Source organism: Panthera onca, chromosome B2 (assembly GCF_046562875.1).
Source record: "Panthera onca isolate mPanOnc1 chromosome B2, mPanOnc1 haplotype 2, whole genome shotgun sequence".
Classification (NCBI taxonomy): Eukaryota; Metazoa; Chordata; class Mammalia; order Carnivora; family Felidae; genus Panthera; species Panthera onca.
This window is the reverse complement of record NC_138343.1, coordinates 63,066,493-63,091,778: the sequence shown is the minus strand read 5'-3', so window position 1 is coordinate 63,091,778 and position 25,286 is coordinate 63,066,493. Positions and strand designations below refer to the sequence as shown.

Sequence of the window (25,286 nt, the reverse complement as noted above, 5' to 3'; positions counted from 1 at the left end):
GTTAAGTGTCCAACTTTCAGCTCAGGTCATGATCTCATGGGCTGTGGGTTCGAGGCCCATGTCGGGCTCTATGCTGACAGCTCAGAGCCTGGAGCCTGCATCAGATTCTGTGTGTGTGTGTCTCTCTCTTTGCCACTCCCCAACTTGTTCTCTCTCTCTCTCTCTCTCTCTCTCTCTCTCTCTCAAAAATAAACAAACATTAAAAAAAAAAGGAAAGAAAGAAAGTGTGAGACCACAAAGGGCTAAACTCTGCATAACATTGTAAAAATGTGTTTCTTTTATGTGGGGGGCAGAGAGGAAGGCAGGCAAGATCTTAAAGTAGTTCCCCCTTATCTGTGATTTCACTTTCCATGATTTGTCACTCACAGCCAACTGCAGTTTGGAACCAGATGATCCTCCTTCTGAGGAATCATCATGTCAATAATAGCCTAACACTATGTCACAACACCTACATCATTCACCTCACTTCATCTCTTCACGTAGGCATTGATGATTTCACTTCATCACAAGAAGGGCGAGTGCAGTACAAGATATTCTGAGAGAGAGCACATTCACATAACTTATCACAGTATATTATTATAATTGTCCTATTTTACTATTAGTTATTGTTGAGGATCTCTTGCTGTGCCTAATTTATAAATTAAACTTTACCGTAGGTATGTATGTATGCACGTATATGAAAAAACAGTGTATACAGTTGACCCTGAACAACACAGGTTTGAATTGCATGGGTTTACTTATATGCAGATTTTTTTATAGTACAGTACTGTAAAATGCATTTTCTCTTATGATTCTCTTAGTATTTTCTTTTCTCTAGCTTCCTTATTGTAAGAATACAGTACGATACACATAACATACAAAATATGTGTTAATCAGTTGTTCATTGGTCAGCAGTAGGCAATTAGTAATTAAGTTCTGGGGAGTCAAAAGCAATATGTGGATTTTCAACTATGCTGGGGCTTAGTGCCCCTAACCCCCATGTTGTTCAGGGTCAACTGTATAGGGTTCGGTACTATTGGCGGTTTTAGGCATCCTGCTGGAGGTCTTGGCACCTATCCTCCTTGGACAGGTGGGACTACTGTATAGGGACGTGGAATAATTAAGGGATTAAGAGGGAACTGGCAAAGAGAAAAGTTAAAAGGAAAAGAAGTCTGTTTCTCCTATGTAAGGCAGATAGGGCCAATGATAATCTCAGTGGGGTAGGTGGGCTGCCCCCAAACGTCTGTGGTGGGAGAGAAAGCCAGAGCGAATCTCCTAGAAGCTGTGAAGTCCCCCAACCATTGCTACTAAGAGCATGATCCAAGGGCCAACAGCATGAGCATCACCTGGGAGCTAGTGAGAACTGCAGCCTCTCAGGCCCCACCCCAGACTTACTGAATTAGACCCAGCATTTCAAAAGATCCCTAGGTTATTCAAATGCACTTTCCATTTGAGAAACACTGCTCTTAAACCATTCCAAGTTCCTTTTTTCTACCCTTCCTGTTTTTCCAATAGAATTTTTTCAAATCTGAAATCCAGGTCTGCCATGTGTCACCCAGTAGTTTAAAAGGTGAGTTTGAGTGTCCAAGCATGGAGGGGAGACAGTGTAGACCTAGAGAAGCAGTTACGAATGGTGAAGAGTTGTCAACAAATGTGGAGCATCAGGAATAGTTAAGCAGATGGAGGGGACCAATCACCAGGCTGGATTTGTGGAATGTGAGTTTCTCAGACATTCTTGGAAAAATGAAGCTGGGAAATCCCATGAAAGCCTGTCACTTGCTGCAGTTGAATATGGAAGCTTGGACTGGACACCAAAGGCAAGCATGACCCCTACAGGGAGGACAACTTGCGTTACTTGGGTAACAGCATTGACTCTAAAGCTGCCTGAAAAATTACTGTCATAGACAAAGATGCCTACATTTTCAAGTGGAAGCACAGGGAAATTTTGGCTTTGTAATATTAAATACTGTTTCTGTTTGGCATGCAGGCATTTTAGTGACGTCTGCATTCACTATCCCTGGTAAACTTATATCCTTTGGTCACAATGGTAAGGAAGCAGGGAAAAGTGATTTTAAAAAAGTATTACACTTTTTTTCTTGTTCTTTTTAAATTGTTTTATTTATTTTTAATTAATTTTTAAAATTTACATCCAAGTTAGTTAGCATATAGTGCAACAATGATTTCAGGAGTAGATTCCAGTGATTCATCCCTTATGTATAACACCCAGTGCTCAAAAAAAAAAATTATATATATATATATATCTTTATATATATATGTCTTTATGTATATATATATAAAGATATGTATAAAGATATATATATGATATATATAAAGATATATATATGATATATATATATCTATAGATATATATATATCATATATATATAAAGATAAAGCATTTAAGTCTGAGTCTTGCTGATTCTTACAGACTGCTGTGGGTTTTTGTCTTTGCCTTTTTAGCAGGATTTTTAAAAAGTTATTTTTGGACTAGTATTCACGTAATCTCTTTAGGTAGTCCTATTTGAGTATAAATGATAATTTAGGTTTTGTCCCCTTACAAAATAATTAAGTTTTGAAAGAAAGTGGTCTCAGTTAATACTGAAAAGCCACTTTGATCTTATAAAAACCAAGGAAGGAAAATAACTTCAGAAAGTATACTGCCAGAAAATAGATATAAGTTTTTAATTTTTTTGGATGTATTAGCTCCAATTTTTTGATATATTGACTTTATTATTTATTATAGTTATAATGTTTAGTTATGGCAGAGCAGCTTAGTAATTTTTAAACCCCATGTTCTATAATTAGTCTACCTAAGTGTGATTCATAGCTCTAACACACTAGCTATGTGACCTAGGGCAAGTTGCTTAACCTCTCTGGCCTCAGTTTCTTCATATGAAGAATAAGGGTGATAATAGCCTACCTATCTCATTAAAAAAAAAAAAAAAGATTAAGTTACTTAATGCCTTACATATAGCATTTGCTCGAATATCTTATTGACTATTGTTTGCCAAGGCAGGGACAAACAAGGTTCGTGGAATTAGTGCTAATTAGGAAAAATACTTTTAATTCTATTTTTGTGAATATTCTTCCTTTGTCCTAAAAATGTTAATACTTACAGATTCTCCTTTTTGACCTTTAGGGCCAATGGACCCTGGAAATCCTGGTTGTCCAGCTTCACCCTTTTGAGAAAAAGCAGAAGAGTGATTTTTCATGAGGTCAGATGAGTACTGTAGTGACTCTCAGATTCAAGAGTGATTGTGCTCCTTCTGGCCATGGAATTTACCTATTGTCGTCCAAGGAGGAATTCTGAATCTAGTTATACTATTTGCATAATCATGTACTTGTCCGCACTTCACAATGCCTTTAGCTCTTTCAGAAATCCATAATATTCATAATGATATTCAAAATTAATGTGAAACAAATTAGTTTTCAAGGAAAGATGTTCAGAGAAGAAAAAATATATAATTTTGTCCTGTTTTGCCAAAAAAATTTGTGTGTGTGTGATCTTAAAGACATCAGATTGTTTAACTGACAATAATCCAAGACTCATTTTATCTCAGACACTTCTTTCTTTTTTTAGGTGGAGGAGTGGGGAGCCATGGGAAGAAAAGGGAGTCTCTCAGCTGTTTCCAGCACTGATATAATCACTTAAATGACTGGCTGTGGACAAAGAAGACATTCTTGTCCATGTGGTAACAGCAGCTTAGGAATGTGTAAGATGTTCCGGTCAGAGATCTTGAAGAGGGGTTTGTATGTGACATATAAAAAAGTACTTTGAGAAAATACAATTTAGAAATAATACTGTGGGAGGAAAACAGATCACTAGTCAGACTTTGGAGGATCCCAGCATTGTGCTTCCTTTCAGCATCTACCAAGATCCTTGAATATCACATTATGGCTAAAGTAAATACAGCCACTGGAAGTATGTTGGATTTTTTTTTTCCAACCTCAAAAGCGTTTTTGCAAAATGATGTTCACCATGGTATTTCTGGGCATATACCTTTTTCACCTTTCTTACACATTTTTTATTTTGAAAAAATATAGAAAACATAAAGTCAAATGTGTCAAACCTCTGTGTACCAGGTGCCCCAAATGAAAGTAATACAAAAATTTGCAATCTAAGAAGAAATTTCCTACATTTCCCCTTCTATTTCTGTCCCAGAGGAAGCCACTCTCTTGAATGTAGTGTTTATATTTTTCAGTCCATGTTTTTTCACTTTTACTGCATATATGTAATCATAAACAATATATTATTTGATATTTAAAACAAATTCCATAAATAGCTTTTTTTGTATATGATATCCTATAACTTGCATTTTACCACTCAAGGTTGTTTTTAATATCCATTCCTATTGATACATATAGATCTAGTTCACTCATTGTAACCACAGGACAGCATTCTATAATGTTACTATATACCAGGGTTTACCCAAGCCCCATTGATGGGCATTTGGGTTGTCTCCAGCTTTTCTTTATTATAAACAAATGCTGTAGTGCACATCTCTATATCTTCCCCCTTTTATGGATATCTGTTTATTTTGAAGCCTCAAACAACAGTCCACCCAAAATACTTTAAATAAAAATTTATTACAGTCCCAAAAATGTTGGCTTATTTCCACATTTCTATCTAAATCAATATCTTATGACTTTACACTAGAGGAAGATGGACTTTGTCATGTGCAATTGATAGAGAAGATCACATTTTCAAAAGGTTCTTCTAGATTTATGGAATATATTTTTTAAAATTAATCTTGATTTTATTAATGTATTTTTCCTTCTTGAACCTAAACATTTAATGTACCATCACCAGTCTTATACTAACCACACTGTAGCAGAAACTATTCTTTTTTCTAGATATAATAAATTCTATCCAAAATAAGAAGAGGAAGAAATTGGTAGATACATTTAAAAAACCAATTGCTGTTGGTTGTAAAGAGAAAATAAACAACTGGTTTTGTCTGAGCATTAGGGTGTACAGAGTGACCATCCTGTTACTCATCTGGTAGGTGTTAAAATCCCCAGTGCATAGGGGCGAAGGAAAAACATGCCTAGTAGTTAGACTAATCTGCAAAATATAAAAGTGGAAATCAGGGAAGGGGTCTAGAAATTACTATTAAAGTCACATCTACCTGCTACCAAAGGGGAAGTAGAGGGGATTATATAAGGAAGAAGAGTAATTATATTCAGAGCTGCTATATATTTGAACCCATGTAAATAAGTCTCCATTGAAATGTAGAGGAAGGACCCAGTAGAGGCATGGGTCCATCTCTCTGAGTGGTATTTGGTCAGGCTGGACTTAGAGGAAATCTTAGGGACCTATTCCCGCATATAAAATTCTGTAAACAAAAGCATTTCATATCTGAATCTTAGACACATGAGGAGTTGGTTTTCATATTTAAAATGAATGTTCAGTGATTTATCACTGTGGCTAGCAGTTGAAAGGCAGATGAATTTACTGAGCTTCAGGAAAAGCTGTCCTCTAATTTGACACTTTCAAAGCTATTTAAAAGGCCTGGTGCTATTGAGGCTTAGTTTTTTCCACCTGTCAGTTGGCCCCAAAAGATACCTCCTAATTTCATAGTAGTCCTTAGATGTGCTGCTACCTTATTCCACTGTCTATATAAAGGAGTAGTTCTCCTCAACCAATCTGTAAACATGTTATTCCTTCACCACATTCTGCAAGTCTCAGGAAAGCTGCAGAGCAGGTATCATCATTTTAACACTGGTCGCCTGGTCACATGGCTGCCATGGTCTCTACTTCCGGTTACTAATAGCCACTAGTGTCCGTTGGTGTTTCTCCCTGTATTTTAGTGTTCTTGATACAGAATGTGGCTGCTAAGCCTGGGGTGATCTGTGTGTAGATTCTGCTGCTTGGGTTTTGGGTAGGCTGCTTTCGTGATTCTATTTTGCGTTGAGAAGTGATGTATCCTACAGCAATAACAAATCACTTATGTGTTGAAGTTGTACTTCTGACTAAATCTTTTGTTCAATGATATAAATTGGGTCCTTTCTCTGTCAAAATTATGGTGGGAGGTGCAAAGATGAACAAGACCAGGTGTTAAGGATGGCAACAGCTATGAATACCAAAGACAGAGAAATAACACTTCGTGAGAAGAAAGTCTGGAGTGGATGAATGGAAAGGAACAAATCTTTAGTGGAAGCTTAATATGTGTCAGGTATTGTGTTTTGGGGTAAGCTCATCTCATCTCATTTGATTTCAATGCGGCCATTAACTCTGTGTAGACACAATTATGCCCATTTAATGGATGAGGAAACTGATGCTCAGAGAAATGAAGTGATTTTCCCAAGTAGTTAGTTAATGGCACAATGAATTTTGACCTCAGAGCCCATGTTCTTTCCACCACTCAGTGGTTCTCACTCCTGACTGCCTGTTACAATCATCTGAAGCACTTTTACACATATTCCCTCAGACTTATTTACATTGGTTCAAATATATAGACTCGACACCAAGTCAACCACAGGTATGGGCTCCACATCAAATCAGAGTCTCTGGGCGTGAAGCCTGAGCAGTAGTATTTTCTAAGAGCTCCCCATGTGATCTCAATGTGCAGCCAGGGTTGAGAACTACCAAGGTCCACCATAGGTGCAAGCAAAGATCTGTGAGGGCAGCTTGAAGGAGGTTTAAATTCTCATTATGGTGACCTATGAACAGCATTATAATTTAAAAAATGAATGTATTGATTCATAACAGATACTAACCATTTAGTACCTTAGGTAGAGGTAGAGGTGACCTTACTCTTCCAGCAAGTGCTATGCTTGTCTTTCAGTTTATTTTATGCATTATTTATTGGCAGAGTCTTTCTCCTGTTAATTAGAATTCTTACAAATCATTTCATATGTACATTTATATCAGGTACTGCATCAAGCTCCCTGTAGACTCTTCTAGGTTATTCCTCTGGGTGGGAGGAGGGAACAGTTATACCACTGGCTTTTTCTAATTCCACTTAAGATTCTGAAGCAACTAGAAAAGATTTTGAGCAATAGAAAAGGTCCTTAGAGTTTGAAATACACCTGTTTTACAGAATCAAATTTCTCATCATTGAGGTCTTAAGAATTCCTAAGTAACATATGTTTCCTAATGAACATAGCAAAACAGAAGCCAGCTGTTTTGTTTCAATAAATGAATCATCATTTAAATACTTTAAAAGTGCCACAGCACTCTTCTTTGCTCAGCTGTCCTATGTGACAAGCTTTGTGGCTTTCTTTCTTTCCCCCATTAGCCCACATGTGCACAGTAGTAATTGCTTAAAATGTAATGTGTTTGTCACGGTGGTGTAGGAATTCTGTAAGCTATTTGATTACAGAAAATAATGCTAATGTACTACCCGTACAATCCTAGACACATAAATGCCTTATTATTGCTGTATAATCAATACTTTCTGGATATCTTTTTAAGAATGTCAAGGTTTTACTTATTTTTTTTGCAGAAAATTTCATTTTCAATGGTCAATTTAAAAGAAGTTTCTAGTTTCTGTTGAGACCATCTTTTAGCAATATTTTCTGGTGATAGATGTATGGTCTTTTGAATAGATTGGTTGCACTGATTTATAAGGCGCAGAAGTCATATTTTCTTGAATTCATGTCGAAATACCCTGCTCTCAATCAAGAGAATTTTTACTGGGTGAATGAATGAAAGTAGCACTCACAGGACACATTCCCTCGGAGTATTTTCAGACCTACTCATCTCTGTCTGTAGGTTTAATGTGCATTGTTTTTTTTCCTGACAATGGTACATTCACACTGAATTCAAGGTCATCACAATTTCAGAATCAAATCAGAGTGAAACATCTTTCTGAATGGGCAAGTGAATCTGTCGTCTTCACAGCTCACATAATTAAACCAGTGACTGATGATGAGGAGAAATGCAATAGAAATTTATTAGCATTTTAATTTTAAAACTGTTTTGAAATAATAATGATTATACATTACAAAACTCCACCAAAAAATACCCCCATGATGGTTTCTGTATGGGTACTTAAGATGACACAAAAATAGGGAGCCTGAGCCTGAGGCATTTTGCTAAAGGGGGTCTTCAATTTTTTTTTTTTTTTTTTGCCACCTGCACAGATTCATGAAACATCGCTTTATGAATCAAAGCTTGTGTTCCAATTTCATTTCCCTTGTTCCAGCTATTTCCCCTTCCTCTTCCTTGTAGCCAACTGCTATTCAGCAATCTTCACTGAGGAACAAATCCTCAGTGCCTAATCCGGCTGTCTGGTCAGGAGGCGGAGAGGCTTGCGCCCCCTGCAGGCCGGGCTCCCCAGGGACAGAACTCCGTGTGGCAGCAGGACTGCCCCGGACATGTGAATGCATAGGTAGATGTAAAACCCTGGTTGCTTTGTTCACTTTGGCAAATCTGATTACCTTCTCTCCTTTTGGGCCACCAGCTCCATATTCACCAAGGTTTCCCTAGGTAAACATAAGACAAATATAAATACAAAAACAGTCCATTTATGTTTAATACACTCAGCCCCTGCATTAAAAATATAGTAAGATAATAGTGCCGTAACAGCTTTTTATGAATACCATCTCAATCATTTTTGCCTCTCTCACCTTCTGTGAAATATTCTTGAAAAACTCCAATTTTGGAGATACTATCTATCTTCTGTGACTTCCCCCCACAGGAGATGATTCGGGAGAAATACCACACCTCCAAGGGCAAACTGTCGTTACTCCAAATTAATGCCTGGCAACATTACTTGGTCACCAACAACTCCACTGACATGACTTTGTAACATTGTTAATGATATCTTTATTTCTCACTGTAATGGACTTTCCATTAATTAACCTCCTGGTTGCACTTGCCACTCTCTTGACTTGTATAATACCTCACTTTCCTAGTATCTTCCTATTTTTCTGACCTGTCCTCTTTCTCCTCACCTAACGGGTAAAGGTTAGATTTCCTCAGGACTTATGTCCAGACTCTTTTCTCTTGTGACTCAACATTTTCTCCTGGGCATACTTCTTTGCTCCCATGGCTTCGGTATCATCTATACAAAGATGGACAGTTTTATAAACCCAGCACACATCTCCTGAGTTTTGACCCATGTATCAAATTTTCTACTTGCTGTATACACTTGTAAATTCTAGAAAAAAATTTATATTCAAGAGTTTCAAACGGAAATTAAAAAATATAATAATACACACATATATGGGAGAGAGAGATGAGAGTATTACATCACGCTGTTAACATTCATTAGCCCAGAAGTGGGGTAATAACAATTGACTTCTTCCGAATGTATCTCTATAGTTACTTGTTAAAATGCATAGTAATTTCATTTTACAATTGAAAAAAATCAAGGAAAGAAAGAAAACCAAGGAAAAAAAGAAAATCTGAAAAATTTCCCTTCCATAAAAGTCTTCCTTCTTCACTCTGGCTATCATTGTTAACACTGCCCTCCTCCTTATTCCTCAAGTCCCATCGGTCATCCAGCCTGGTTTCTCTGTTCCCCAAGTCTCTTCTCTTCACACTACCGGTCTTCACTCCAGGTAAGCTAAAGCTATCATCATGTCTTGCCAGGACTATTGCAGTTGCTCCCTAACTGGCATTCTATAAGCCAGTCTTGCTCCCCATACACCTACATTTTCTATATAAAGTCAGAGAGATATTCTGAGCCCCTTCCTTCTAATCCTTTATAAAGCCATCAAAATCCTACCTGACTTGAACTCATTTTCCTCTACAGGATCATGGTAGCCACTGCTCTCCCTCAGAATTTCCGTCTGGAACAGCTTTCTTTTAGCTTCTCAAATGGAGCAAGGTACTTCCCATTTCACCCTTTAAGTCATCACTCTGTCCTCACCCTTTGTCCAGTTAGCAACTATTCATCATCCTTCAGGTCTCAAGTATTAGAAGATGCCATTCACAGAAGCCTCCTGCGGGTCTCCCAGACAGGTTCTCCTCTCATCTTCTCATTGGATATTGTAGTTTTCTTTCATAATACTTACTAATATTTTTAATTTTGTGTTTGTGTAAAGTATTTTGCATCTTTTACACTAGAATATAAGCCCCATGATGACCTGGAATTGAATGCCCCATTCCTAGCACAGTACTTAACATACAGGAAACATTCAACAAATATTTGTTGAATAAATAAGCCTATAATTCAAATTTATGTGTTTTCTCATTAAAATCTTTTTATTAAAATACATGTGTTGGGGTGCCTAGGTGGCTCAGTCAGCTAAGCGTCTGACTCTTGGTTTTGGTTCAGGTCTCATCATTCATTGAATAGAGCTCCACATGCTGTTAGCATGGAGCCTGCTTGTGCTCTCTCTCTGCCTCTCTTTCAAAATAAATAAGCTTAAAAATAAAATAAAATATCTGTGCTGATAGAAAAAATTAAAAGTAGAGGAATTTTTTTAAAAAAATGTGTATTTATTTTTGAGAGAGAATGCGAGCAGGGGAGGGGCAGAGAGAGAAGGAGACAGAGAATCCCAAGCAGGCTCCGTGCTGTCAGTGCAGATCCTGATGCAGGACTTGAACTCACAAGGTGTGAGATCATGACCTGAGCTGAAATCAAGAGTTGGACGCTTAACTGACTGAGTCACCCAGGCACACCAAAAGTAGGGGAACATTTAAACAACAAAAATATCCAGAGGCACTCATTCAGATCACTGTTACTATAATTTGACATTTCAAATATGCCTTCCATGCTATTCATACTACTTCAATCAAAAATAAGTAGTTTATAACTGCTGTTACTGTTGGTCTTGTGACAGACATTTTCTCATTTTTTCCTATTTAACTTTCATCTGAAATGTCTAAATTGAAAATAAAAACTGTATTTTCAAAGTCCTGAGCTGTAAATTATTACAGGGACATACTTGAAAATGAGATATGAAACCCTAAGACATGTACACACATACATAAAGAATCAGCAGTTCCAAAATGATAGGTCGCTTGGATGCAACCTGCATAAAACAAATGTGAGGCATTTTCTGATAATACTAGCCATTTGGACATGATGCCAATCAGTGTATACAACCCATCAGCACCTCTCCCTGGCTGTGTTTAAGGTAGGACATTTTTGGGAAAGCTGGAACATGCTTTGGTGTAAGACATGAGTTATCCAGAGATGGTTTTTGGATTGGGAGGCCCCATGCTCTTGAATTGCAGCACAGAAGAGCACCCAAAGTGCATCTAGGTGAGATCATATTACAGTACAGCATCTTGGTTTAGATCCCTCTCCCATCACACCTCTCAGCACCCTACAGGATATCAGAGACGCTGTGACTGGGATGAAAAACTGCATCTATAGCACCAGCTCATATTATTCTATCCATATGCTGTACTGTTCTAAAATCTTGATTTTTTTTTTCTGGTGGCTTTTACACCCAGAGGAAAAACAGGGCTATTTACTGCCCATCAGAGCACCGTATGTTTGTTTCATTCAATAGCTAGACCAGGAAATCCATCTAATCAAGGATATTCAGTGGCCTCTGGAGCTGTCCTCCAATCTTGGGATAACAATAAGCAAGGCAGATGTGAACTTGAACTTCAGCAGCATTGACATGTGAGATCTTGCTCTCTACTTTCTCCAAACTAACTTCACCAGACAATTACTTGGCTCTACAGAAATAATAAGAAACATAGTCCTTGTGTTTCTGGAATCTAGCATTCTGCCACAGATACTGTTCTAATTTTACTAGGTCATTTGTACACTAGAGCCATGTCATTAGAATGGGTTCTCATACACCTTTTGAATAAATGTAATGGTTGCATCATTTTAAATGTGTTTATTTAAAAATTTCTGTGGTGATGTGATGAGGGTTGTGGTGTGGGGGTGCTAATCTGCCTGGCCATTTCAAGAATTTGAGTAGTCAAGGCTGCCTATATGACTCAGTTGGTTAAGAATCTAACTCTTGATTTCAGCTCAGGTCATGATCTCGCAGTTCATGGGAACGAGCTCTGCATTGGGCTCTGTGTTGACAGAGAGGAAACTGGGATTCTCTTTCTCCCTCTCTCTCTCTCTCTGTGCCCCTCCCCTTCCTCGGCTCATGCTCCCTCTCTCTCTCTCTCAAAATAAATAAACTTAAAAAAAGAGAATTTGGCGCTGTCGGAACTTGTCCTCTGTTCTCTTATGGGAAGTGATGAGTGAGAGTTTTGAAACCTACGTCAGGCAATTGGGAAGACTCAAGCTATTGCATGTGACTTGGAGAAGGTATTCTCTGGAAAGAAGGGGATGTACCTGGGCATGAACAGGGTGGACCACAGGAGACGGTTCATAGGGAGGAAGACACAGGACGTTAGGATTTAAATTTCATTTCTGAATCTTCTGGGCCCAGAAGATTGGCTGCTGGGAGGCGCAGCGTCAATCTCCAAAAGCTGAGACTGGTTCTCTGCAAATTGCACCGAGTGTGACGATGGAAGATCACACAACTGTGCATTTTCAATGTGGATCTTTAAAAACAATATCAGATGTAAAATCTGCCCGTTCTTGGCCTCCACACATGATACTTTTTTCCCCATCTAGACTCTTGTGAGAAGTTCTGGATCCGATGGCTTTAGCAGTTGACAGAGCCTATCAAATTTTTATTAAAATTCCCAGAGTTAGAGACAATGAAGAGCAGTTTGCTGGATTGTGAGCAGATTTTCCTTAAGGGGAATATTCTCAGCATTGTTGCTTCGTGCAAACAATCTCACAGAGTGGGAGCAGCTGTTTGTAAATTATTTTTGTGATGGAGAGGGAAATCTACCTTTTATTCTTTGCAGCCTCAAGTGGGCGTGCAAAAATACACATAAACACATTTACATATTGTTCCCAACCTTACTCTTTAGTTTCTCTATTCCTTACTTCCTTTTTTCCCCATTCCCTTTTTGATTTGTGGGGACAAGGTCTCTCATACCTGAGCTTCTCCCTCCAGAAGACAGAAGGAAAATTATAGGCGAAAAGACCAACTCCTGTACAGGGGCCACAGGACAATTCCCTTGCCTTTGAGGATTCCTGGGACTGTGGGCTCTTCAAGTTAGAATGGGGAGGAGGTGTGTCTGAGTCACCTGCTGCTTGTCCTCCCACAGGTGGCTGCTTCAGCAGATTCCAGGCTGCACAACTGGGAGCTGAGTTGCTGAGGTCCAGAGCTCAAGTGCAGAGATTACATAAATCAATGCCAATTTAAAAGGGACGATTATTTTAACCTTGGAATGTTACTTTATATGTCTCAATACATGGTCCATTATTTAATATCTAAGAAAGTTTCATTTATGTGCCTCTCTCTCTCTCCCAAGCTACAGCCAGACCACCAGGCATGCAATGAAATGCAAAATGAAACCACCTCAGTATCCAAAACAGATGGGGCAGGTGGGTGAAGTCACTGCTAAATGAAAACACGCATCTCGCTGCTCATGGCACACTTGGCCCTTTCCTTTGTGAAGCTGTGGGTGGGGATGAAGTGGTTACCATCCAGAAATACTGGTCAGTGTAGGTACTGAGAACGTGGGCCCTACCTCCTCCAACCATTCTGGTGGGGCTCATCTAACAGCCCTAACTAACTACTCTCAGAGTGAAACAGAGTAAAGTCTTTGGGAAGCTACCTTCCATTAAATCTCAGATGGGTCTAAAGTCTTTTGATGCTAAGTGGCTATAGTGCGTCATTTGGGGGAAGAAAAGCTATGGTCTCTCCTCTCTAACCAGGAAGGCTCCAGCTTCAAAGCCACATTTTGAGCACTTGTGGACTAAATACTTGTGAACCTCAGTCCTGTAAAGGCAATAAGGAGACATAGCTGGAGTTATTTTGGGCCAGACAATAGCTAACTTCAAAGTACTACAAAGTTTGCTACTAGCAAGATTCTCCACTTGCCTGCTTTGGTCAGCCCCCCCTTCCCCCCCTTTTTTTTTTGAAATATAACCTTCAAGTTAAAAATTTACATTCTCAACTTTAGACTAAAATATAAATGCTTCATATGTCTTCATTTAAGGGGAAAAACTGACTCATCGGCAAGATAAACTATATATAGAAGTAGTGTTGGGAGACCTGTGAAGATATGAGCTTTAAAAGTTTTGCAAGGGATAGCAAATATTTAAGTAGCTGAGTAGCAACTTGGTAAATTTTATACCAAAGGTGATAGTAATAGAGTGTGCTCTTTAAGTTTTTCTAGCTGACACTGTGACATCAGAGCCAACTCATTCTCATTATTTTGAAATATTTACGATAAATCCTGTTTTGTGACACTAGATGTCATTACACAAAAGCATTGTACTTTAACTGATTAATTTTAGACACGCTTCACTTTTTTCCCCACTTGTTCCAAGCCCTAATGTTTTAAAAAAGCCGGTATAGATCTATTCAGAAAAATGTTTAATAAAGAATCATAAAATATACCCCAAACATCCTTCCTAGTAGAATACTCCCTAGGAAACCTAAGTAAATGAGAAAATATAAGACAGGATCACTTAGGAAGTGTAACAAGCCTTCCACACTTTCCACAGTCTTTATGTTGAGTGCAATCTGATCAAAGAAGAATTGGGATTTTTAAAACTCATTAGCTCATCATTTAATAAACATTTTTCTGAGCACCTGCTATCTTCAGGGCCTTTGCTGGCACATAGCATCTCTCTGAGATTTCTAAACAGAGAAGAATGACAGCAGTCAGAGGAATTTATAAAAAGGGAAAGCAAGAACATAGAGGAGAGACAGAAAGGGGGGTATCCCTGAATTTGTTTTTGTATAGGGGCACAATTATTCACCACAAAGTATCAACAATAAGCTATCAGGTTTAGAAGGGATCCTAGTCAGTGAATAGAATGCCTCACTCTGAGTGATCGGACCTCAAATACTTATTATTAAATGAGGAGTCAATCAATGGTTTCACTTAGGTCTCTGGGTCTTATGTCATTGCCAGCACCCACTTTTTTCCTCTCCGTTGTGTTTCCTTGGAAAACAGAAAGTAAAACTGTCTTACCTTCTGCTACTCAGGTACCACCAGGTCAATATTCCATCTATCTTGATTGCAATTTAAAAACCTTGGGGAAGTGGCTCCCATTAAAAGTGGCTCCTCCCTGAAAGGTGGGAGACTCCTAGTCTTGGCCTATGGCATGTAAAGTTTGCTTGAGGTTTTAGCATAGCAGTGATTGGTTTTGATGAGAAATACATCACCTACTGTGCTCCTCAAGCTTCAAGGCAGCACACAATCTATTTCTACCCCGAGAGAAACTGGACATATGGCAGTATAGATGGTGAAACATGGTTTTTGCATTAGTTTTTTGCATGACGTTTTGCAAACTTTGAAGTAATTTTTTTTAATTTATAAAAATAATATCCTGGTTTTGTAAAAAGATGCTGAGTAAAATACATTTTTTTGAAACATACTTTCAGTGCAGAAAGATATTAACTACATGCGATTATGTTTCAAAGTCTGAACACTTAGGAATTAATGTTTTCTTTTTCCAAATACATGACCACATAAAATCTCTGTGTGTATAAGATGTGAAAAAAAAGAAGCCATACATACATTGTTATGATATCCAAGAGTCTGTTGTACTCCTTGTATTCCAGGAGGTCCCTGTATTAGAAATAAATCAAAGATAAATATGTAAACACCAGAACAATGTGAATTTAAAGAATGTATCTAAGAATTCTCGGAATCTTCCAGTTCAGAAAAAAGGAAGAGCGTGTTTAGTCAAATATTCTAATTAATAGAGAATTACAAGGGCATTAGCTTTTCAGGTTTCTAAAGGTATCTCTAGGTTAAATCCTGCATGAATCCAAAGAGGGGTCCTAAGTGGGAACGTGTAACATTTTACCAGAAGGTCAGCCATCAGCACATTCTTTATTAAAAAATATCACACCCATAAAACTCCTCCAGGGAAGAGGTAGTAGCTTCAGTTTATTTTTGACACTTATCACAGGGCTTTGATCAATATATTATAGAAATGTGTGCCCATGTGTTAACTTAGAAAATAGGGGAAAATATTTTTTCTATTACTTTATCCGTCTCAATTAGTTGAGTGAAAATGGCTGCACATGGACATTCAGGGCAGAAAAAGATGTCTGTTCAAAAACCTCAGACTTAAGATATTGAAATGCTTGTGGTTTTCAGCTGACATGGAATGTTCACCAAGCACTATGCTGAGCTTTGGGTAGACAGGGAAGAAGACATCTGTCTGTCCCTAAAAATTCCAGATAGAGAAAAAGAGAAGAGTCTCTGAGTTTTCAGGGATTACATTTTGGGGAGAGAGAGCCATAAGAAAATACAAAGCTTAGCATTATTTTAAATCAAGTGGTTCAAGCCAAGAGAGAGTCAGCAATGTCAGAAAAGAGGCTGCATATTTCATCTAGACCTCGAAAACTCCTCAGAGGAGAGAAAATATTTCAGAGGCAAAGTTCTTTACATTTTACCTCAGAAGATAATACAAAGAAAAATTAAGGGTGAGCAAATCGAACATCACTGTTATACAAAAATTATTTTCTTTAAAAAAGGAATTAAAAACTTTGAAAACTGAAGAAAATCTTAAGGAACAATTACTAGCTGTACTCACTGATATAGGTAACACCTTAAGTATATTAAAAAAATTAACATCAGTTAACATTTATGACTGGTATTCTTTATGAACAGCTTGTGTCTGAAGATCTCTCCTAATGTGGAACCTTTGTATTGTGTCACTAAATACAGAAGACACAAAGATGTAATGATGGATGTCTGCAAGCAGGTTGATATAACTCTTGAGAAAATAATAGGCCTCACGAGTAACAGAGCTGAGTATGATTGGAAAGACAAACGATGCTGTTACCTTGCTGAAATAAAAACAGAGCTAATGTCAGAAAAGAATTCTCATGGCACTATATTTTTTTCACGTTCTTTTTCTATCAGCCAGCTTTGTGTATTCTAGGTCAGTCAGATGAAGTAATGAGGGAAGGGAAAATTGGATTGGGAGTTGTAAGAAAGTTTCTAGCCTAGAAGATGCAAACTAAACACTCATTCTGAAAATCAGGGAAGATGAGATTCTTTACACATTGATCCTTCTGCAGCTACATAATGAGGCAAGGAGAAATGTTAGATACCATATGTAGCAGCATCAACAGGTAGCATATGGGTATATGCATAGTAGGCATTTGGTGAATGTTGATTGTGTGTCGATAATATGGCCAATTAGATACCCACCAATCAGTTATGTGGTGGGTAAATTTAGCTTCATACACATTCATCCTCATTGAATGTATTAATAATTAGTGATCCCAAATATAGCAGAATAATACAGTCTCTCAAATAGAGCAGAAGAATCAATCAAATAAGAATAGCAAACACTGATATAGGATTTACTCTGGGCCAGGCATTATACCAGACATTTTATGTGCATTAACTCATTTAATCCCTACAGTGACACTGAGAGGTACCTACCATCATTATTTCCAATTCACAGATACAGAAATGGAGGGTTAGAAATTGTTAACTGGCCCAAGGTCACACCACTGCTAAGTGGCAGGGCTACTATTTAACATAGGCAGCTGGACCCAAACTCAGTTCTCATCTACTCTCCTATCTTAACTTGAAAGCAGACTCTCAGCCTAAAATAATTTTGGTAGTAATTTTTTTCAATCATGTTAACTGTGCCCCAGAGTACATGGGTGATCACTCTTCTATGTTCTACTTAACATACAGAAATTGAAAAAAAAATCAACAGAACTTGTATTTAGCACTTCTTGTGAGCCCACGCTGTGATTAGGGCAGGAGGGGAAGACAGAAGCACTTTGTCTTTAGATGTAGTCCCACCAGGTAGATGAAGGAGGCCCCTCTAACTATTCTTTGCATCTCCCACTATCTTGATACATTCTTGCAACCCATGATAGGGATATTATGCCTAAATATTCCCCCCAATTCCTCTCAACCCACAGCTATACTCGAAATGCATCTGATCTTTGTTTGCAGAGGTTGGGAGAGGGGGTGGTCAAAGGATATAAGAAGTGGGGCACTTCATAAAGGGGGCTCTGGAAGACAAAAATAAGGAAGGAAAAATAAACAGGAGAGTGAACAGCATGGTAGGGGTTACATGGCACAGAACAGGTAGAAGCATGGATGAGAATAGTAAAAATAACAGGATGGAAAAAATTGGGTGAGGGGCACCTGGGTGGCCCAGTGGGTTAAGCGTCTGGCTTCTGCTCAGGTCATGATCTCGCGGTTAAGTCTGAGCCTTTCATTGGGCTCTGTGCTGACAGCTCAGAGCCTGGAGCCTGCTTTGGATTCTGTCTCCCTCTCTCTCTGTCCCTCTCCCACTCACTCTCTTTCTATCTCTCAAAGATAAATAAACATTAAAAAAATTAAAAAAAAGAAAAGAAAAAAATGGGTGAGAATCAGGTCTTATCTTTTACAGACTGGTTATGTCCTCACAGTGTATAGCTGTGTTACATAAACCCAGAAAATATTCCTTATCCAGGATCCTGATCTTGCTGTTGAGCACACCACTAGGGGCAGGGCAGGAGGGCTCTGCACTGCTCCTCCCTCTTAAAACAAAATCAAGAGCACAACTCACTGAGCAGAGACTCTGGCCAATAGAAAAGCTTGAACAATATTATTCAGATATACACAGCATTAATAAACCTATAAAAATTACTTCCACAATTTTATATGTTCTATTCTTGCCATAAAATGTCATATCCACAAAGTAGTGCTCCAAATGGGGTCAGTCTAAAGTTTTAGGCTCTACTACCTTATCTGCTGATGAGCATTTATGGTGACATTTTCTTTCTTGTTCTTTTAGTCAGGAGGATACACTGGGTATCACAGATTCCAGGTTTAACGTAACAGAGATTTCCAGTTAACAGTCTACCCTGAAGGCAATACTTTACACAAATTCTCCCTGAGGGCTAAAGAAACTGTGAGGTGACTGAAAGAAGACTCCAGTATAGAGTCCTCAGGCAGTCTACCTCTGACCTGACTGCAGTCAGCGTGGCAATGGCTCACTGGGTTGTTCTGAAACTGGCAAAAAGAAACCACCTCAGTGTGGGGACAGCGACTACAGAGAAACACTATGCATATAAACGTGGAGAGCAACTCTGTTTATTGTTGGAAGACCAACATAGACCGTGGGGTCTTGGAACTGGCTGTTCTGGAGCCACATCCCCAAGAGATGTGCTATTTTCCTATTTTCTATTCTGGTACAATGCATGGCTGGCGAAGATCCAACAAGACATTTGTTTCCAAGTTTAGTAAGAGCTGTCAGTCTTACAGACTATCAATCAACTCTGAGGAAGGAGACGTTAAAGACTTGTGGTAAGTGACAGGTCTCCCGGCACCACATGGTGTTAGTAGATGCTCCACTTGAGAGGTCACTTTCTCTGAGGTCTGCATTTATGAGGACTCATCAAGGAGTTGCTTAGATGACCCAGGCCCAGTGGAGAATGGAAGCTAGCTATGGAGGGCACATAAGCCTTGGCTAACAAGCAACTCCACTAGGAAAAACAGTTGAAGGATTATGGAAAGAAAAAAATGTCCCAATATCTTGCTCGTGATAGTAGCCTACATGTAGACATACAGAAATCATGCCTTTACGATGTCTGTCTGTCTTTTAGGCAGCTCTACTTCACTCTGCCTGTATTGGGTTGGGAGACATAGGACATCTTGGTTAATGTGATGAGTATACAATTACAGAGTAGCTTTAAAATGCTCATGAATTCCAGGGAGACACACTTGTTCAGAACCCAACTGGGCCCATGTGTAATTATCTGAGAGGTCCACAAACCTGGTATGGGTAGAGATCCTGATGTTGTTTCCTACTGCAAAGAACCATACCTGGTGTGAAGTGAATTGATGCTGCAGTTAATTTGGGAGTATATACTCTCAGCAATCATTTATACCATTGAGTTTTGTTTTGTTTTCTACAATCTTGCTAGAGGTGGAAAACAGAAAAGCATCATGAAGCATCATGATGTCTGAAACCAGTGTCATCAAATGCATGGTGTGAAAATGATGAGCTATTTGTATTATCATCCTCTTTGTAGATTTTAGTTTTGGCTGCAGATTCCCAAAGTTTAAAAGATAGGAAGAGTAGTGTGTTAAAAACCACACTCTTCAGACTTGGTCTTGGCTGTACTTTCACTTTTCAGTTCATGTAGTACACAGAGGTCAAAGAACTCTACTTTTGCCTCCCCACGCGCCTCCCCCGCCCCTCTCCCAGTCCCCTTCCCTGGTCTTTGGTGTAAGATCTCTATGCAAGTCAGGGCTAAGACCTCTTGATTCAGCTTTATCACACCCTAGTATTCTGAATCAAAATCTCTATGATTCCACAGTTACTCTACCTCCTCTCCGATCTTCCTCTCTGAACCATTTTCCTGTTTTCCTTTTCTCTAAAAGCATCCCTTAGTTTTTTCTAACTGCTGACTAAGCCTCCTTGAGCCATCTGGGTGCCACTTATCTCCATGCACCATTGCTGTTCAATCTCTTATTAAGGACTCCTTTCAGGATTCACAAATACATATTTTCAGGTTATACAAAACTGCCTTCTGGCCCTGTGGGTTTCCAATTAATTTCAGTTGCAACCTTTGAAATACCAAAACCTCTGTGAAGAAAGCTGTACTAGTCAACTCTCTTCAAAACATGCTAAAAAATAGCTTTGCAGTAAGAACAGATTGAAGGTTTGTTATTGAAAGTCATTTGGGCTAATTTTCAAGAAATATTTTCAGTTTCTAATGGCTGGTAGAAAAAGAAGAGAACAGTAATTATTTTTCCTTTGGTTAAAAAAAATATAATTAGGAAGCCTAAAGTTATTCATAGGAATGGTAAAATGAAGCATATTTCAATATATAGTAGTCGCTGGAAAAGCTAAGGTTTTCTCTTATATAGTTCCATCTATAATATCATATATAACCTAGTATATATAAAGCATATTTACACTGATTATGTGGGCTTTGGTACACTGTCTTTCCAGTTGGAATGAAACAAGGAGTTTTAATCTTTTTTTAATCTGATTATAACTCGAGATGTGGTACATAGTACCTTTCCCCTCCTCACAAAGGTTTGCCGAACTCAATAGAATTATTATTTCTACAAGAGGGGTGCCTGGGTGGCTCAGTCGGTTGAGTGCTTGACTTGATTTTGGCTCAGGTAATGATCCCAGGGTCGTGGAATTAAGCCCCATGTTGGGCTCCATGCTGAGTGTGGAGCCTGCTTAGGATTCTCTCTCTCCCCTTCCCTCTGCCCCTTCTCTGGCATGCATGCACTTTCTCTCTCAAATAAAATTTTAGAAAGATACAAAAAAAAGAATTGTTATTTCTACAAGAAAAAAATTTGAGGGGAAAGCTAACTTCTTGCTTGTTGGTTTTGGTTTCAGTCAGAAATGGTAGCAAAACTAGCAGAAGTCTTGCTGCTTCCAAACTCCTAGAATACAGGGCCAACAGATTTAGATTAATCTAAGAATATGGCTAAATAATTGAAAACAAAGCTGCAGTGAGCTCTAGTTAAGTAGAAAAAAGCTTATGGATGGATTTTTGAGCAAAATTACAACATAGAAAGTTGTGTCCTAACTCTGAGAGAAAAATCAATAATACTCTCTAGATAGAAAATATTTGGGAAATCAATTCTTTCTTTTAAACACAGAACCTTTTTTTTATCTTAAATATTTGCTCTAAATGAAATTTTTTTCATTGTCCCTCAGGATTTAATTATGTAAGTTAAACGGTTGTAATTTTATAATGGATTAGTTTTCTGAAAATGCTATGCTTCTGCTACAAATTTTTAGTGACTAAGTAGATATCAACACTCCCAGCCCCCATGGCTCAAAATTGCTGAAAACTCTCAAACTACAAAATAATGATTTCTGAAGCCAGGAGAAGATTTACATTTCAACATAGATATCTCAAGCTCTCCTTTTTAGGATTACAATGGGAATGTAGCCAGACAGTATGTAGTAGGTAAAATTCAAGGACCTGGAGAGGAGCCCCTATTGGTGAAAATATGTCACCTTCTTTCTGGTTTATGCCTAAAACTGCATAGAGAAAGTATGATTTATTTTATTTTATTAAAATTTTTTAATGTTTATTTATTTTTGAGAGACAGAGACAGAGTGTGAGTGGAGGAGGGACAGAGAGAGAGGAAGACACTGAATAGGAAGCAGGCTCCAGGCTTTGAGCTGTCAGTGCAGAGCCTGACACAGGGTTTGAACTCACATGTTATGAGATCATGACCTGAGCCGAAGTCGGATGCTTAACTGACTGAGCCACCCAGGTGCCCCTGAAAGTTTAATTTATTTGTTTGGTTTTATCACCAGCTCAAATGCAAATGTTCCTGGGAGATGTAATACTAATGCTTCATATATATAACTTTGTATAATTCCTTTTTTTAAAGTGTATTTATTTGTTTTGAGAGAGAGAGATTAAGAGATTCTGAGCAGGGCATGACTCTTAAATATGGAGAACAAAGAGAGGGTTACTGGAGGGGTTGTGGGAGGGGGGGATGGGCTAAATGGGTAAGGGGCATTAAGGACTCTAACCCTGAAATCATTGTTGCACTCTATGCTAACTAATTTGGATATAAATTAAAAATAAAGAAAGAAAGAAAAATAAATAAAGAAATCCAGGGAAATAAAGAAATTAAAAATAAATAAAGAAAAGAAAAAAGAAAAAAAAAAAAAGAGATCATGAGCAGGGCAGGAGCAGAGAGAAGGAGACAGAGGATCCCAAGCAGGCTCTGCACTGTCAGCACAGAGTCTGACACACGGTTCAAACTCACAAACTTTTGAGATCATGACCTGAGCTGAAACCCACAGCCATATACTTAACGGATTGAGCCATCCAGGCACTCCCAACTCTGTATAATTTTAAATTTGTTTTCATGTATTTTCTTGGATGGCAGGGTAATGTGATTGCAAAACACACTATCTTATTTGATTTTTATAATAACTGAAGTGGGTATTATTATATTCTTCGTAAGATGAAAAAAACAGAGATTTTCCCCTATATCACACAATAAGCAAATGGTAGAACCAAGTCTAAGAGTTGTTCCATTCTAATATATTCTTATGAATCATTTATTAAATATTTCTTGAGAGCAAGTTGAATGGGGCAGAGAAGGGGAGGAGTAAAGGGATGGTACGTGGGGAGTAGGGACAGGAGAAGATAGGGCCAAAAGACAAAGGGAGGCAGAAGAGAGAGGATGAGAATCTCGAAGGCCAATTCTTGTTTATACCACCATCAGCCCAGGCCTCTTCGTTTCTGGCACATGGTTCTGAGAAATGGAGTTACTTCTTTTGAATTAAGTCTTAGTATTAAATTTGACTGTAAGAGGTGAGGACTCCGTGAGAATAAGCTCAGGTAAAACTCTGGTTTCAAGCTAAGCAGGACATATTTCATTTGTTTGGCCAATATACAAAGACACAATCATGAAATTGAAAGTGCCCTCATCCTGAAATAGATGTTTTCATCCACACTGAATATTGAATATACTGAGTTTTTTTTTTTTTTGGATGATGAATATGTCAATGAATATACTTAGATTAACATTCTTAAATGAAGTTTACTCTGTAAAGACCTGAACAGAGAAAAACAGGAGAGGAGCAAAGCAGATAGAAGAAAACGTTATATGAGAATGATAATGCATGAATTGGGGAAGGTATCAACACTTTCACTTCAGAAATGGTAGCAGCTGAAGCTGAGGTCAGCCTGACCTGATAGCTTTGAAATTTTAACTCTTTCCTTTAACTGCTTCACAGTGAGAGGGATGCCAGATAGGAAAATAAAATATCAATTATCTTAAAGGTGGTTAAAAGAATCAAGTAGGGAATTCAATGATAAAACTTCACAGAATCTCTTAATGAGATACAGAATCAGTAAGGGCCAAGCAAACAGACAAACAGAGCTATGAGACATGGTGTAGACACATATTTTCTAAGATTTGGATGCCAAGAAGAGATCAAGAGGAAAGTGACCTGACTGGAAGAAGCATAAGGAGAAGAGAGAGGAACCTCATGTAGACACAAGAAATCAAGAAATGTTAAAATCATGGAGGGCTTAGATTACAGAGAGAGAAAGAGAGGATGATTTCTGGGGGGGGGGGGGGGGGGGAGTTGGCAATAGTGATCAGCATCTTAAATAACTTTTTAAAAACGTTTATTTATTTATTTTAGGAGAGTGGAAGTACAAGCAGAGGAGGGGCAGAGACAGAGGGAGAGAGAGTCCCAAGCAGGCTCTGTGCTGTCACCCCAGAGCCTGACAGGGACTTGGGGTCGATCTCAAGAATGATAAGATCATGACCTGAGCTGAAATCAAGTTGGAAACTTAAGGGACTGAGTCATCCAGGCACCCCTTAAATAAGTTTTGAAATTCAAATGACACCAAATGAGGGGTAAAGAGTCCTAGTATTTATGAGATGATAGAAGAAAAGGAAAAATTAAAAAATGATAGTAATTAGTGGAAAAACACCAACCAGGAGAGTAATACTGCTTGGGAGGCTGAAATTCTTATGAGCGTGAAATTGCACTGAAGAACAGTCATGGAAAGTTGTCACACTTAGTAGAGAAAATGAAATACCCTTCAAATAAAACTACAATAGTGCTATTGTATTTGTTGTGGAAGAGAAATCTGTGTATTAGCATTCTCGAAATCTAAAGGATTTAAGTGACACAACAATTCACTTCATCAAGGACATCTTTTGGGGACCTCCTCTAACAAAAGTAACACTTCTGTTAGAAGCCAGCAGCCACACATTCATTCTTGGTGAATCTCTGGAAATCCTGAGCAACACTGTGATCCATGATCTTCTCTTGCCTCAGCCAGTTTCCCCCACCACAGTGGCATATACCTGCACCATACTTTGAAAGATCAATAGCTTTTAAGTGTCTCAATCCAAGATATTGCCAGCATCCCTGGTTCAGAAGTTCAGAAACAGTGCGAATAACAGGTGAGGAATTGCAGCAAAAGCAGCTTCTGGATCTTGAATGGGAATTTTTCACATCTGCCACTTTGGACATTTTTCAAACTCATTCCTCTGTGTATTCCAGGAAGTGCTCACTTGAGCTAGGCTTGTCTCTTCTGGCCTGCATACTGAGCTGTGTAATTGAGGGAACTCAAGCATAGGCAGTTTATGGTTGTATGAATAAGCAAAATACTCAATATGTGACCTGATTGTTTTGCAAAACTGCACAGTCCCTGGTTTTACTTGTCATTTTGGAACAAGAGTGGGAGGGTGAGACTGTGACAGTGAATGCGCTCAATGGGTATAATTAACCCATTTCATAAAAGCAGATTTTCTAAATTATGCTATGAAGCTCATAAGTTTTTAACACTTTATTTTCCAAGGGAGACAAAAATCGTTTTCCAAGGAGCTTATTTTTCCTGATACAGTGAAACAAATCAATCTAATTGGT

General features: G+C 38.4%; 1 protein-coding gene across 2 annotated transcripts in view; it reads right to left on the bottom strand.

The window, feature by feature from the left end:
- Positions 1-25,286, bottom strand: part of COL19A1 (collagen type XIX alpha 1 chain) — a 346,955-nt gene that overhangs the window by 74,299 nt on the left and 247,370 nt on the right. For both annotated transcript variants that reach the window (XM_060615861.3, XM_060615862.3), the window contains exons 18-20: positions 15,446-15,496; positions 8,365-8,409; positions 3,096-3,158 (exon numbers count right to left, since the gene is read on the bottom strand). In XM_060615861.3, coding sequence (XP_060471844.2) covers positions 3,096-3,158; positions 8,365-8,409; positions 15,446-15,496 — 159 coding nt within the window. The remainder of the gene's footprint in view (positions 1-3,095; positions 3,159-8,364; positions 8,410-15,445; positions 15,497-25,286) is intronic.